This window comes from Halichondria panicea, chromosome 5 (genome assembly GCF_963675165.1).
Source record: "Halichondria panicea chromosome 5, odHalPani1.1, whole genome shotgun sequence".
Classification (NCBI taxonomy): domain Eukaryota; kingdom Metazoa; phylum Porifera; class Demospongiae; order Suberitida; family Halichondriidae; genus Halichondria; species Halichondria panicea.
Window position 1 is genome coordinate 1,436,604 of NC_087381.1, and position 16,815 is coordinate 1,453,418.

Here is a 16,815-nt window from a genome sequence, read left to right on the forward strand (position 1 = left end):
GCGTCAACGTCTTGACATGTTTGTCAACTGTTATCAAGGTTACTACAAGGATGGAATGAATGGTACCAGAGGTTATCGATGGTTTTCTGTGACTGGATTTCTTCTTAAGTTAATTTTGTTCGTACTATTTGCACTCTCACCAAGCATCTACTGTTATTCTATTGGATTGTTATTCGTAATCACTCTCATGTTTATGCATCTTTCGTTACGACCATACAAGGAAGAATTCAAAGTGTACGACATAACTGATGCCTTCATGCTACTGATTCTTAGTGGAGTGTTCATTATGGAAATCGCAGGAGACGAAGCTGACATCAAAGCTTCTTACTTCAGTACATTTTCTTATTCATTTCTAGCACTCATTGGAATTGTCCCGATAATCTACTTTTTTGTAGTAACTATTTGGTGGCTCCTGGTAAAGAAACAACTCAAAACTTGGTGCATAAGCAAACTTTGTAGCTTTCGTGCTCCGCCTGAAACTCCACAAATTGAGGAGTCATTTTCAGAGAGTGATATTCCACACCGGTTAGAGAATCCATCAGATTACTCATCATCAAATACCTCGCTGATTTCTGCCCCAAGAAAATATTCGAAGCAGAATGCCCCAGTTGCGTGTGTTGTCATTCCAGAGTCGTGATTGTAATGCTAAAGCTGACTGTAGTAAAGTGTGCTGACAGTGTATAATTATAGTTTCCTAGGCCTTCACATACAAATAGGTGTTCGGGCACAGTGCATATAGACAGCATGTACTATCATTTGTTTTGTTCCTAAAATAACTAGAGCACTGAAGTGCCAAACCCTCGGTGTTAGTCAGGGTTGTATAAGCATAATCTGCAACTTGCATCACGGAAACAGTTTATACAAAAATTTGCCAAGTAGTCTACACACAGTCATTATAATCTACAAAAGTGAGTCAAAGTAAGTATGTATTGTCACAGAGTGATCGATGTACACTTCTTACACACTTTATGCTAACCAGTTTTGAGTCTTTACATGAAGTAACAAAGTATGAGCTCCACATGGTGTACATATGCTCTGGTATACTGTATAACTAGTGGGTGTTTTAATTCGGCGATTTGGCGGATTTTATCGAAGATCGCCAACCGTCATTTTAAAGTTTTCCGGTGGACACAACGTCATTGCAGCAGTAGCCACGCCTGAGATGCCAAATTACTGAAAAATCGCCAGTTACGTTCAAATGGCTCATCCACCAAATACTCACCAAATTTTCCAGTTAGATCTATACATGCAGTGTGTACAGAGTGTGCATGCGTAGGCTTGGCTAATCACGAGTTGTCTTTTTTCCGTTAGAGACGTGATGTGATAAAAATCATTAGTAGAATAAAAATTATGGGTTAAGCATCCTCAAACACACACACACACACACACACACACACACACACACACACACGCACACACACGCACACACAAACACACACGCACGCACGCACACACACACACACACACACACACATACACACACACACACACGCAAACACGCACGCACGCACGCACGCACGCCACACACACACACACACACACACACACACGCACGCACACACACACACACACACACACACACACACACAAGGTCCTTGACTCCACTATAGTTATCCTGGGTAGAGTGATTGGTGTGTGTGTGTCGGTGTATTTGTGCGTGGACACAAAATGAGCTGCTGTTCATTAATTCCCGATTCACGATCATTCCCCATAATGTTAAGAGTAAAAACTTATATCCGTTTGCCGCTGTGCAAAGCTCAATGCGGATGAACTTTGGTGATGATCCTCATTTCAGTATCACTCTTCCCGGTGGCAAGCTTCTCTGCTACACTGTACAAGGAGAGCACGGATTCTCTTTCAACCTAATCAACAACGAAATGATTGTCATGAACTCCAAGTTTGTTCCTGATAGACTACTCGTCGATCTGAAGTAACTTGTCTCGGCTCCTACTTCGACTATCTTGTCGACGATGTCATGTCCACTGACTTCAAGTTCAACAAGCAATAAACTATGAACACAATTATAAAGACAAAAGACAAATTAATTTAGACTATAGTGTAGTAAAATTTATCTCCCCTGTATGTTTATATTCTGCATTTAGGCAAGATGCTTTTCTTTATGACAAGTTAAGTCTTTTATAACTCCCAAACGTAAAATTAGCAAGATTAAACTGTTTGCATATCAATGATTTCTTCTCTCAACGCTTCATCGTGTTCATGTGTGTAGAGTCTACTACTAGCTAGTATTTGCATGCATGTTGCATTTTAGTGTATAATTATCTCGTATAATAATTATACAGGAAAATGTTCATGAATGGCATAGTATTAAGTAATGAAGCATAAGGGCATAATTTTACGTGTTATACAGAACTCTTAATTACATACAGACGAAATAAACAGTTCAATACAATGTTTGGCAATCAACAACATTACTTATGCTATCTATAGCAACAACAAACTTGATCTTCATACAGACTGGCACATCTGTTACACAGACTTGTTTATTGTTTCACTTTCATCCATAAAATAATAAATACAGTTTACCAGGTGAATGCTGGTGCTCTGCTAAATAGGCTTCCGCTTAGCTACCGAATAGAGAACAAGATCCTTATAGTATAGTATGGATTTCTTCTATCTCCTAATGTTAGTACTCTCTTCTCATCTTATGATTGCTACTGCTAATTCTGTACCAGTAGAAGCAAACACTGAAGCAGTGGATAACAATACTTGCTGGACAAAGATACAAACACCCTGTGAAACTTCATCAACCACACAAACTGGTTTAATAAAAGATCTCAGCTCAAAGAAGTTCATTGGTTCAATGGTAATCGAAGATTATGACATGGATTGTTATCCGTGGATGTTTCGCAATCCCAGAAATGGAAAATGTGAATGTAGTAACATTCCATATCGCTCTGTACTATGTGATGTTGAAATCAGCAGGACATCCATTCTTGATTGCTATTGCATGACTTACGATAGTGAGAGCAATGAAACTCAACTAGGAAGATGTGTGTATGGTTGCGGACATAAAAGAGACACAGTTTTTTATACACTTCCAAATAATACCGGTGATCTTAATTCATACTTTTGTGGAAGAATGAACCGCGATTCAATACTGTGTGGGAAGTGTCTACCTGGATATTCACCACTCTTGTACTCGTATGAAATGAAATGCATAAACTGCACAGGAGAGAACATGACCTACAACTGGATCAAGTACACAGCAGTTGCTTACATTCCTTTAACATTTTTCTATTTCCTCATCGTAATGTTTAAATTTAACGGAACTTCTCCTTTGCTGAAGTTGTTCATTAGTGTGTCCCAGGGAATCTTTTCACCTATCGCTATTAGAGGTTATTTTTCTGTTATTTCAAATAAATCTTACATCGAGAAATTCATTAAAGCAATAGGTTGCCTTTATAGCATCTGGAATTTGGATTTTTTTCGTGCTGTCATTCCACCTATTTGTGCGACGGACATCAGTCAAATACAAGTGCTTGCTTTGGACTATGCAATTGCCTTTTATCCATTGGTGCTGGTTATTCTGACTTACTTTCTCATTAGTTTGCATAGCCGTGATGTACGTATAGTTGTTTGGTTGTGGAGACCTTTTCATAAGGTTTTCAGTTTAGTTAGTCAAAGCTGGGATATAGAAGGGTCGATTGTGAATGCTTTTGCTACCTTCTTTTTACTCTCCTACTTAAAAATCCTCAACGCTACTGTTGATTTACTGGTATTCACTAAAATATACGTACTGAAGGCCAACAGCAAAGAATACACTATAAAGTATGTACTTTACTCTGATGCAACAGTGGAATACTTCGGACATGAACATCTTCCGTACGCAATAGTAGCGTTGTTTGTTGGAGTTTTTGTTGTAATTCTTCCTATAGTCTTTCTGATTGTATATCCAATGAAATGGTTTCAGAAATGTCTCAATGCTTTGAAAATTCAGCGTCAACGTCTTGACATGTTAGTCAACTGTTATCAAGGTTACTACAAGGATGGAACGAATGGTACCAGAGATTATCGATGGTTTTCTGTCACTGTCTTTCTTCTTAAGTTAATTGTGTTCGTACTATTTGCACTCTCACCAAGCATGTACTGTTTTTCTTTTGGAGCTTTACTCATAATTACTCTCATGTTTATGCATCTTTCGTTACGACCATACAAGGAAGAATTCAAAGTGTACAACATAATAGACGCCTTCATGCTACTGATTCTTAGTGGAGTGTTTATTATGGCAACCGCAGGAGACGAAGCTGACATCAAAGCTTCTTACTTCAGTACATTTTCTTATTCATTTCTAGCACTCCTTGGAATTGTCCCGATAATCTACTTTCTTGTAGTAACTATTTGGTGGCTCCTGGTAAAGAAACAACTCAAAACTTGGTGCATAAGCAAACTTAGTAGCTTTAGAGCTCAGCCTGAAACTCCACAAATTGATGAGTCATTTTCAGATAGTGATATTCCACACCAGTTGAAGAATCCATCAGATTACTCATCATCAAATACCCCGCTGATTTCTTCCACAAGAAAAGATTCGAAGTATGGCTCAGCCACTTAATTGTGCTGTAACAAAACCATAATTGTCTACAGTGTACTGTCTTGGAAGTGTAGCTTAGTCACACACAAGTAGGTTTGTGCACAGTGCACAATGCATAGAGATGTTGCGTCCCTAAAAACTAGAACACTAAAGTGCAAAACTCTCAGTGTTGTTCAGAGTTGTATGAAAACAACCTTCCGTTCTATTTTGAAAACTTTGGCTTGGAACGCATGATGAAATAGTTATGTGTGTGAGCAGCCTCCACTACACACAATTGTCAAATTATACTTGCATTGCCTATTCTATCTACCAGAAGAGTGATATAATGCAGTGCATGTAGTGATGAATATCATGCATGACTTAACTGTCTAGCACAGCAACTCTGGAGCTAAACCAGACTGGAGGCATGCTGAAACGTTTGTGAACAGGGTTTTTTTTGGTTGTACATAGATAGATATATGCACTGTGGACTAGAATCACAGCAAAGAAGCCTGGAGTCTCTCTCATGTAGAGAAGTATGGCTCCTGGAGTAGGATCCCCAAGTCAGCTACAAACCAGACACAATTCTAGCTTTCTATTGATCAACCCTTTTCCACAAACACACAAGATTTATTGGCTTATGTTTCGAATAATAGCCGCACGTAGCTTTGGCTTTATCAAATAATAGCCGTGTATAGAAGTACCCTGCAATTTGCCAATTTTCAGCCTTAGAACTAGCTGGGCGTAGCCCGGCACCCGCAGGGGGTTCGCATGGTTAACACTGGATAATAGTAGTCTTAAGGTCAGCATGTAAGCTGCAAAGCATGCAGTAGTGACTATAGACTATAGTCTATACCGAGTTTAATCTAAAGTAGCGAGATCTTTTATCTATGGGTGCACTGAGCTAGCTCCGCAGAATCAGGTAGACCTAGATCTATATTCTATAGCTAGCTGGCCGGCCATGAGCAAGAGAAGGATAAGTGTGAAGCCTAAGTCTCAATCTATCTCCTACTTTGAAGTATCTCCTTCAAAACGTCGTGCTGTGCATAAAAAGTCTCTCTCTTTGTCTGCTGTGCCAGAATCCTCTTCTGTTAATTCTTCCAGCAGTACTAGGTTCCTCTCCAGTGATAAAAATGAAGCTGAAGAAGTAGATGTACATGGAGCGAGCAGGCCTACTGATGTTATCAGTGGCGACTCTCCAGATGTATTAATCAGTAGTGAGTGGCATGATCATGATCCAGAGAGCTCGGGGCAGGATGACACCACTTTTCCAGACATGGTGAGCTCAAGTGCTTATGAGAAGCGACAGCAGAAGGCTGCTGACAACTGGGCTGAAGTGCGTGTCCAGTTGCTACGTGCCAGTGTAGAAACCGGAATTCCTTCCCCTTGTTCTGTGTGTGCCGAGTGTGAAGAACCCACTGTTGCAATTTGCCGGGATTGTGGACCACAGGCATACTACTGTGCCAACCATGTGGACTCAGTACACTCTCTGACAAATATTTTTCATCGACCTTTTCTCTGGAAAGTATGCACTAATCAAACATACTGCTGTACATTTGTGATTATTAAATGCATGCGATCTGATTTTACAGAATGGAATGCTTCACCCATACTATTTCAAGCAGTCGAGAACCTTTCCAGCACTTCATTGTTGCTGTACAACTTACATAAAAGAAGTTGTTTGTCTTGATCCTAAAGGTATTTGTTTAACTACACTGATATAGCCTGTGTCTAAGAATCCAATGACTTACAGGTTTCCAGCATTGTGTGTGCGTAACCTTCTGCAAGTGTGAGCCTGAGGCTGTTACTCTTGTGCGGCATAACATGTGGCCAGCGACACCAGCAACTCCCACCCTAGCATTTCATCAGGATCTGCTACTATGGATGGAGTCACTTTTGCTGGAAGGGTGTATTGGTGTCGATGCTTTTTGTCGTTCTCTTGAATATAAAATTGGAAGAGATATCAGCAAACAAGTATGTGAATTTGATGTCGGTTATAATTATACATTAATTGTTGCGCACTGATGAGGTGTACATGTTGCATGCGTCAGCAATCGCTTGAGGTACACACTTTTAATTGTCAGTTGTTTTAATCTGTTTATTCTTCTATAGCTCCGGAAGATCTATCCTGTCATGATTGATGCATTTGAAGAATATAGGTAGGGTATATTAATTGTGAAAGAACATAATACGACATATTCACATTAACATTCAGGTTCAACAGATATCAACTCGACTGTCTTCTATTTTTGTCTCCTGACTTGAACACTACAGCTATCTGCCCTGCCTGTCCTCAGGTTTGTGGTTTTGTTATAGCAATTAGACTCTGGCAGCCTATACTTACCTTTTACCTGCAGAGCAATGGAACTCAAATTATATCCATGGATGGTGTATTTGGACTATGTCGGAAAAAGTCTGCTGGTGTTAGTGTTCGACCACCACTCTTCTCTGGTGTATTCTTTGAGGAACAGCAAGCAGTAGATGAGTTTGTTGCTGATTATGATACATTTGGCCAGATAATCGACAAGGTAAGGTTTTAGCATTATACTTAATTGGTCAAGTGTGAAAACCTGCGCTATACAATTTGGATGTAATTAAATAGACTTTTAGCACATTTCACTCAGTTAATTTTATCCTGGCATTAGGGGTGTCATGAGTTCCTCGCTGGAGACACTTTGCGCTCCAAATCAAGGTACGCAGCTCTAGATGAAACTGCTGTGTTTGGAAGCTCTGTCGTCATGACTTTCCCCAGAGATTTCTGAATATAAAGCATGGAGAAAGGTATGTACGTAAAATTAAGGTTTTTAAAAAGAGCATACATGGTGCATTGTTAAAAATTAAGGTATTCTGTATCTTAATTATCTAGACTAGCATATCCTGTGTACCTGCTAAAGAAGGCACACCAAAACAAGGGTGACAAGTGTCTGTTGTTACTGTATGATATTGCCTGCTTACTCGAAACTCATCTGAAGGTTTGTGTCTCAATAGTCAGATCTAATCTTAATTAGTACGCACTCATATTTGATTACTTCTCCAGAATCGTGGACATCTTGACATGTTAGAAAAGACAACATTAGGAGTGCCAATTTTTCATGTCTATGGGCATTGTGCATTCTGTCAGGTAAGAAGAAAGATGCCAAAGCTATGTGTTAATAACTTACTGTTGTATTATACATGTAGCTGACATATTCACCTAGAGTCCTAACTGGATGCAGACTTACTGATGGTGAAGCTATGGAGAGACTGTGGTCATATCTAAGAAGATTTGCTAAATCCACCAAAGAAATGCGACCATCTCATCGCATTGATGTCCTTACCTCAGCTCTATTACATTATGCATCAAGAGTACGTCTTAATCTAGGTTTGTTTTTTGTTAGGGCTACCTTAATATTAGCTCTCAGCACTAGTTGGTATGCACCTATGTATGCTTTGCATAAAGGAAAAAAAGTGCTAACTCTTGTATACGTAGGGGCATCGTTAGTCAAAAGGCTGAAGAACGCCCAAAACACTCAACATAGTGCAACAGAGGACTTATCAAAGCTAATCAATGAGTCAAATGGTTAGACGTAGTCAAGAATAAAGTTTGTGAATTTTGTGCACTTTTATATTGCACCTTCAGGTACACTGACGGAGTCATCAGCTGAACAATTGCAGAAACAACAACACGGGCTGTTCGCAAGGAGTCAAACTGATCTGAGTGAGCATTAATTATCAGATGATTGTATCAAAATTGTGATGACACTTTGACAGGTTTCGGGCAACGTCACAAAACCTTTCAGAACATCCTTCATATTGCTCGCGAGCGTAGGTTTTTAATATCTACCAAAGCGAGATACGCTGGTAAGAATGTTAGTCAGCACAATCATGTAATTATATAAATAATAGTTAAGTAATAATTATGATTTAGAAGCCCAAAGAGCTGGTTGTATAGTATCCCGAACGTAGTGAGGGTTCTACTAGCCCTATAGGGCTTCTAAATTATGTGGAAACTTCCTAAACAGCTAGTGTCTAAGCATTAATTTTATTTTTATTATAGCAACCATGATTCTCTAGCCAATCAGATTTTGATCTACATGATTTTCTAAGTTGGATAGAACACTACCTTTAGCCAATCAGATTGTAGTATGTATGCATGCTAACATGATCTATGTACTTTGTTACAGATGGTCAATCGATTGCTGCACGCCTTGCAAAGAAGATATCATCAAGTACGAGTACGCTGAAACGAACAGTGAGCAGATTTAATGGTATGCGTCATGATCAATTTGAAGGAGTAGCATACCATCTGCCAGCCAATTTGAATTGGGAGACAGTTTCCAATTTGGAAGAATTGTCTACGTTGGAGGTCGCGTCGGCTGGAAATTGTACCATTCCCATTCATTTGTGGATAAAAGTTGTGAGAGCGTGTAATATGAAGGAAAGGGCAACGAAAGAAGTGAAGATGATAATGGAAGAAATTAATACTGTTGCCAACAACCTGAAATACGAGCATTCTGTAATAAGTCGTCATATACAGGATATCGCCACATCTGATAGTCTGTCTCTGTTTCAGAAAGGTTGCCTTAACCTTTTGCACCGAAGATTATTACTGTGCGAATCTTATTTAATTACGTTTTCCAGAACAGTTAACCAGTATCATACTGTAGAGCTACCTGACCAGCTTATTAGGTCCAGATGGTTCATTTTTTTACAATTGTCAAATTCATGAACATGATTACCCTTCCGTTACTGATATTATTTGTACAGACAGTAGTAGTGATGATGATTCTGACGTCGACAATTGAACACTTATCTTTTTTATGTACTGTTTCTTGGACAGGTCATCTGTAGTAATAATTAGAGAAACAAGGTGTACAGTTTGTCGTGCACACAAAGCAATCAGTTTTACGTAATCAAATAATAGATGTACAATAACTATTGGGTGTTATAAATTATAGCACTGTAGTTGCATGTGTGTGTGACTGAATGCAACAGATGAATGGGGAGAGTTGGTGCACCATTAAAGACTCTTTAACCCATCATTCTCGGCTCTCCAGGCCGGGCATCTGTTTGCTTTTTGTTTCTATCTGCATGTTCTCTGTTTTGTGTTGTCTGCTATCAACCTACCTTATTTGTTGGGCATACTACCTTGAAATCAGATCAGGATGGTCATCCCCAGTAATATACATGTGGAATAGCTAGTTATGAGCATACTTTACACCACTTCTAACCATTGTTATAATTATGTGAAAAGGCGAAGCTAATTAAAAAAAAAAAAAAAAAAAAAAAAAAAAAGCACACCCTCCAAAGAAAGACACAGCAGGTCAAATCCTATCAATTACTACATCTACATAATTACCCAAACCCCCCCTCCCCCCCTCCCCCTGGCCTTCCCTGAGAGTAGTAAAAAACCAACAGATTAGGCTCAAAAAACACAAAGACTAGACCACAAGAACTGAAGGTAAAGCACACAGTAGTTACTGTATTATAATAATATAGTTAGAAGCATGAATATAAATAATAGCTAGCTAGCTTACCAACTTAAAAATTAACTATAGTGGGTATTCCTGTAGCTATTTATGTCTCATAAGCAGTTTAATTTGTAAGTGCATTTATAGAAATAGGAGAGGTGGTTACCCAATTCTACGGTCGGATAAGGCAGTTCCTCACAATTTATTCTTTTTTTGTTTCAACCCCTCCAACACACACACACACACACACACACACACACACACACACACACACACACACACACACACACACACACACACACACACACTAATTAATGATCCCAGACTAAATAATTGGACAAAGCTAAAGCCATCTCATGTGTAACCAATACCGACTGCATGTACATGTTACAAATACTATACTACCAATTAAAGTCCATATAATACTAAGGCAGCGTGTATACACATAACCAATATTGACTGCAATCAATGCTACTATATACCAAGTAGTAGCTACATGTGTCAGGCTACAGCCTAAAAGTAACCAATGCTTGACTACAATCAATACTGCTAGTCTTTACAGCAGGTGATGTGTACAGGGTGAAACATCTGTACCTTAATTAGCTGCAAGGGCTGATAAAGAGAAGAGGGCATGCAACTCACTATTAGTTTAATGTGCGAGCAAAACTGCATTCAATTTATTTTATAGCTATCTGCACACGTACTTTACACAAAATCAGAAGTAGTTTGTACTTTTCCAGTAAATTCCACCGCCCATGCACTTACAGTTTTTGCTCGCAAGCTGTTGCATGCCCTCTTCTATTTATTAACCCTTGATAATAAACCATGTTGACTCTACGATTAATATACTGGTAATTTACTCAACTCTCACGCAAATGCTAGTAGAAAGGCAGACCTAAAACGCAATTAACTGGTCACGTGACCAAAATTGCTGTCCAAAGCGCAATGCTTACTTGGCAATTTTTTAGGATCTTTTTTGGACATAAGCAGACGGTAAGAGATGTAGAGAGTATTTGTATAGCTAGAAATTAATTGTATATAGGGGCTAGATGAAGTTTAATTACAAATGCATGTATTTGATGACAGCTTGTTAGTGACAATGTACATTTTTGACGTATATAGGTATCAGATATGGACCGCATACCTAAAAAGAAGTCTAAGGCATCCAAGGTAAAGCTACAAGCAAGCTCAAGACTCCTTAAAAAGTCGACATAACTGTTACAACTTATCCCGATCTTCAACCTTTCCTAAAGATGATTGTGCTAATCCTATACACAATTACTTTCTAGTGACTGCTTATGTTCAAAAAAGATCCTAAAACAGTTTAGCAGAATGTGCATATATGCCAAGAAAGCATTGCGCTTTCTGCAATTTTGGTCACGTGACGTCAGCCTACAAGGTAACTAACCAGTTGACTATGATCAATACTGTTACTAAGCAACGTACATACAGACTAGCCGACTAGCAATGCACACAGTGACTAACCTGACTATATCATACTGACTATAGAGCATATCGCATATAGCACGACCAGACTTAATTTTAGAGACTGCATGTATACATCATCCTGATACCAATGTTGACAGGTCAATCTCACGTTTATAGTATTTAATGTCAAGCCAGTCTCAGTAGCAGCAGCTTGTCGAGCATTCAGAGTGTTCTGTCCACAACTGTGCATCCCTTCTTCAAATTTCCTCACAAGAAATTCTCTCTGGGATATTGTGATCACTGTTCGGGAAGTCATGATTCTACTGATCACTAGCACTATACTCTCCACCTTGTACCAACCAGCTGCGTTGTCCAGTCCAGTAGTACTATATACTTGCAGTGCAGTGCAAACCGTGTGCGTGTGGTATATCTTGAGTTCATAGGTCAAGTGATCTGACTATAACCAGCCTTGACTACATGCAGTGCCAATGCTGACCATAAGACTACTATTAACCATTGCTGACCCATGCGAATGGGGTGGCACCCGTTCCCAACGGGTGGCACGCTTATGTAGGATTTGTACGCTGTGTTATGCAATACTGCTCTGTAAGCATCATGAATAAAATACTGCAATCTGATTGGGCTGCACTTCTCAGTGCAGCAGTACAAATCCTATATAAGCGTGTTCCCCGACTTCCCGTCAGGGACAGTTGGGCCATGCCCAACTAAGACTAACCGGAATTTACTACTGTATACTGTTAGCCTCGATTCCAGGCCGAATTTTCGCAACATTCTGGAGGGAGGTTCCACTGTACAATGTGACGGTTGGTTGGTGCCGCCTACACGCCTCGGGTTAATAATGTTGTAGGCTCTCATGCATAGAGCACGCTCATCAAGTGCTACATTATATGTGGGCCCATGCATGCACTGCATGTATCTAGATCTATATCTAAACTATAGTCATAATGAAAGCACTGCGGGTGCATGTTGATGCCTCGGTGGATGTGTCAAAGCTACCAAACATATACTTTAGCTATTGCTAAAAGGTAAAGAACCTCCAGCGCACAACCTTAGCTCAACCCACAATAAAACAAGTGTTGTCAGCTAAGTCATTTTTAATTTATTTGGGACCACTATCATATAAAGCTATTTAGCCACGCTAGTAAAATGTACTCTCCCAAAACGAGCCTATTTATTATCACAATGGTATTATCAAATGAAATACAGAAACTATTTTCAACTTCATTCCTACATGCAGGAGGTACATGCTTGCTAGTAGATTTACAACGCCATGCAGTTACTGAAAATAGATCAGAGTAGGTAGCTATTAGGCTATGGAGTTCCTTTACCTACTATTGTTAACTCTCTCTTTCCATCTTATGATTGCTACTGCTAATTCTGTATCAGTAGAAGCAAACACTGAAGCAGTGGATAACAATACTTGCTGGACAAAGATACAAATACCATGTGAAACTTTATCAACCACATTTAAGAAGAAGAGGTATCAGCTCAGAGAAGTTCATTGGTTCAAAGGTAATCGAAGATCATGACATGGATTGTTATCCTTGGATGTTTCGTAATCCCATAAATAAAAAATGTGAATGTAGTAACATTCCACATCACTCTGTACTATGTGATGTTGAAATCAGCAGGACATCCATTCTTGATTGCTATTGTATGACTTACGATAGTGAGAGCAATGAAACTCAATTAGGAAGATATGTGTATGGTTGTGGACATAAAAGAGACACAGTCTTTTATACACTTCCAAATAACACAGACGATCTTAATTCATACTCTTGTGGAAGAATGAACCGCGATTCAACACTGTGTGGGCAGTGTCTACCAGGATATTCAACACTCTTGTACTCATATGAAATGAAATGCATGAACTGCACGGGAGAGAACATGACCTACAACTGGATCAAGTACATAGCAGTTGCTTACATTCCATTAACATTCTTCTTTTTCTTTGTCGTAATCTTTAAATTTAACGGAAATTCTCCTTTGCTGAAGTTGTTCATTAGTATTTCCCAGGGAATCTTTTCACCTATAGTGGCAAGAGCTTTTCTTTCAGTTGTTTCAAGGAAAGCTTATATTGAAAATTTCACTAGAGCTTTAGGTAGCTTTTATGGTATATGGAATTTAGATTTCTTTCGTACAGTCATTCCACCTATTTGTGGGACGGATATCAGTCAAATACAAGTGCTTGCTTTGGATTATGCTATTGCCTTTTATCCATTGGTACTAGTTATTCTGACTTACTTTCTCATTAGTTTGCATAGCTGTGATGTACGTATAGTTGTTTGGTTGTGGAGACCTTTTCATAAGGTTTTCAGTTTAGTTGGTTAAAACTGGGATATGGAAGGATCGATTGTGAATGCTTTTGCTACCCTCTTTTTACTCTCCTACTTAAAATTTCTCAACACTACTACTGATTTGATAATATTTCCGAAAATGTATGTACTGAAAAACAACAGCAAAGAATACGCTAAAAAGCATGTACTCTACTATGATACCACAGTGGAATTCTTTGGACATGAGCATCTTCCGTACGCAATAGTAGCTTTGTTTGTCAGAGTTTTCATTGCAATACTTCCTATAGTGTTTCTGATCGTATATCCAATGAAATGGTTTCAGAAATGTCTCAATGCTTTGAAAATTCAGTGTCAACGCCTTGATATGTTTGTCAACTGCTACCAAGGTTACTACAAGGATGGAACGAATGGTACCAGAGATTATCGATGGTTTTCTGTGTCATACTTCATATTTCAGCTGATTATGTTCGTACTATTCACTATTGTTTTTCTATTGGAGCGTTAGTCACAGTTACTCTCATGTTTTTACACCTCTCATTACGACCATACAAGGAAGGGTTCAAAGTGTATAACATAACAGATGCCTTCATGCTACTGATTCTTAGTGGAGTGTTCATTATGGCAATCGCAGGAGATGAAGCTGACATCAAAGCATCCTACTTCAGTACATTTTCTTATTTGTTTCTTGCACTCATTGCAATTGTCCCGATAATCTATTTTTTTGTGTTGATCATTTGGTGGCTTCTGGTAAAAAACAACTTTTAAAGCTCAGCCTGAAACTCCACAAATTGATGAGTCATTTTCAGATAGTGATATTTCACACCGGTTGGAGAATCCATCAGATTATTCATCATCAAATACCCCGCTGATTTCTGCCCCAAGAGAAGATTCGAAGTATGGCTCAGTTGCATGCTTGTGTTGTCATTCCAAATATAATGCTGTAGTAAAGTGTCCTGCATTGTATATTATGGTTGTACAGGTATAGGTGTTTGTGCACAGTGCACAGACATTATGTATTATATGTGCTCATTCCTATAGAGCACTGAAGTGCAAAACCCTCGGTGTTAGTCGGAGTTGTATAAGCATAATCTGCAACTTGCATCACAAAAACAAAATATTTTGCCAAGTACACACATTATAAATCTTTGCCACAAAAGTAAGTAAAAGAAAGTATTGTCACTTAATTGTCACAGAGTGATATACACTTCTTACATATCATATACTAACCAGTTTTGAGTCTTCACATGAAAGTAACAAAGCATGAGCTCCACCATAGATAATAGAGCACACTTTGGTATACATGTATGCTTTGATATTAGATTAGGCCTGTGCCAAACATTCAAATTTGTTCACCTATTATTGTTCACACTTGATTATTCAACTTCATCAGCTTATTATTCAAATTGATGACACCTATTATTCAACATACACAGCAGTAAAATAAAACACCTATAAATTATATAGATCTAGCACCAAGAAATGAGGATTAAGTCATTATTTTAATTTCAGCAGCGAAATAACGAACTTTACACAAAAAATATGGTTTCAACATTGAAAATTAGCCATTTAAAATGTGGGCCTCTTCTGAACAGGCCCACATTTTAAATGGCTATAATTTTTAACCCTAGCGATCTAACTATTGCGTCCTGGCAAGGATCGTGTGAATTTACTAATAGGTTTTGCAGATTTTATTGTTGCGAATTGATCAACCATTGCAAAGTTTGCAAATGCATGTTTGATGATTGCAAAACATTCTAGTACATAAATACAGATATAATTATGTAGTTTCAATTTAAAGAGTTTTGTATAACACAGTAAAGGTAAAATTATGCCCTTACGCTTCCTTACTTAATACTATGCCATGCATTCATGAACATTTTCCTGTATATAAATTATCGCTATACGAGATACACTAAAATGCATACAAATACTAGATCTATACTATAGTTACAGAGGAAAACAGAGAAAGACTTGTGGCCCTCGCATATTGTTTCATCAAGAATCTCAACATGGAATATCTGAAGGTCGTTATAGTATTGTCAAAGGTAAGAGTTGTCGTCATGCTATAGTGTAGTCCATTCCAGCTGTGAAAAAAGAGAGGGTGGGTATAGAATTTCAATTCAATATATACCAGTGGAGCTCATACTTTTTTACTTTCATATAAAGACTCAAAACTGGTTAGCATAAAGTGTATAAGAAGTGTACATCGATCACTCTGTGCATGACAATTAATACGTATAGTTACTTACTTTGACTTACTTTTGTGGCAAAGATTTATAATGTGTGTACTTGGCAGAATATTTTGTATAAACAGTTTTCGTGATGCAAGTTGTAGATTATGCTTATTATTATCCCGGGGTAGAGTGATTGGTGTGTGTGTCAGTTTGTGTGTGTGTGGACACACTGTTCATTTCCGATTCATGATCATTCCCCATAATGTTAAAGATCATCACAGTGAAAACTTATATACGTTTCCCGCTGGGCAATGAATATCAATTTGTTGTGGCGCTGTATTGCCTAGGATAGATATTTAAAATCTGTAGTGTACATAGAATCTACAACTGTTTTATAAAAAATGATAACAATCCTTTGATGTCTGACCACTATGAGTAATATTAACCTATACACTCCTTTCTACCTTCCCTCCCAGTCGCTTCCTCAACTCTCATGATCATTCAACTGGAATAGGCCAGACTGCTCATCTGTTATGTGTCAGTATATGACTATCAACACACTCTATACAGGATGGCGAGTGACAAGAGTAACTGCCTGAGACCAGAAGCCCACCATAATTATCATAAAATTTATACATGAGCAACAATGGAAGAGGCTCAAACTTCATATAATTATACGTATACGTAGAATATATATTTATAATGAACATCAAATGCTCTGCATTGATTTGATATGGAATACCTTGCAATTACTATATTTACTGCCAGCTCAATAATTGTAATTGCTGTACATAATATAACTTAATTAAGCATGCAATTTGAACTGTTGGGTCCACTATTATCAGCTATTAATTTTAGTTAAGGCTGATGTGCTCTCCCAAAACGGGTCATACCAACTATCAAGTGAAATACAAAAC

General features: G+C 38.3%; 2 protein-coding genes across 2 annotated transcripts; both read left to right on the forward strand.

Annotated features, from left to right (window-relative positions):
- Positions 1-5,321: 5,321 nt before the first annotated feature.
- On the forward strand, positions 5,322-7,304 carry LOC135336284 (uncharacterized). The gene is made up of 7 exons (XM_064532042.1): positions 5,322-6,053; positions 6,121-6,226; positions 6,282-6,502; positions 6,641-6,687; positions 6,744-6,825; positions 6,886-7,056; positions 7,174-7,304. Exons 1-7 carry the CDS (start codon positions 5,490-5,492, stop codon positions 7,288-7,290), a joined length of 1,308 nt encoding a protein of 435 aa, XP_064388112.1. The 5' UTR covers positions 5,322-5,489; the 3' UTR covers positions 7,291-7,304.
- Positions 7,304-9,310, forward strand: LOC135336285 (uncharacterized). The gene is made up of 8 exons (XM_064532044.1): positions 7,304-7,309; positions 7,395-7,500; positions 7,566-7,649; positions 7,709-7,889; positions 7,998-8,087; positions 8,148-8,225; positions 8,279-8,368; positions 8,692-9,310. The coding sequence occupies exons 3-8, from the start codon at positions 7,584-7,586 to the stop codon at positions 9,234-9,236; spliced, it is 1,050 nt and encodes a 349-aa protein (XP_064388114.1). The 5' UTR covers positions 7,304-7,309; positions 7,395-7,500; positions 7,566-7,583; the 3' UTR covers positions 9,237-9,310.
- Positions 9,311-16,815: the final 7,505 nt, after the last annotated feature.

What these genes read in the sequence shown, in the direction of transcription:
- LOC135336285 (XM_064532044.1), top strand. Translation starts at nt 7,584, where the DNA reads ATGTTAGAAAAGACAACATTAGGAGTGCCAATTTTTCATGTCTATGGG. An exon ending in AAGGAGTCAAACTGATCTGA is followed by an intron (nt 8,226 to 8,278) that starts GTGAGCATTAAT and finishes ACACTTTGACAG; the next exon opens with GTTTCGGGCAACGTCACAAA. An exon ending in TACCAAAGCGAGATACGCTG is followed by an intron (nt 8,369 to 8,691) that starts GTAAGAATGTTA and finishes ACTTTGTTACAG; the next exon opens with ATGGTCAATCGATTGCTGCA.
- LOC135336284 (XM_064532042.1), top strand. Translation starts at nt 5,490, where the DNA reads ATGAGCAAGAGAAGGATAAGTGTGAAGCCTAAGTCTCAATCTATCTCC. An exon ending in GATGCATTTGAAGAATATAG is followed by an intron (nt 6,688 to 6,743) that starts GTAGGGTATATT and finishes ATTAACATTCAG; the next exon opens with GTTCAACAGATATCAACTCG. An exon ending in TTGGCCAGATAATCGACAAG is followed by an intron (nt 7,057 to 7,173) that starts GTAAGGTTTTAG and finishes TCCTGGCATTAG; the next exon opens with GGGTGTCATGAGTTCCTCGC.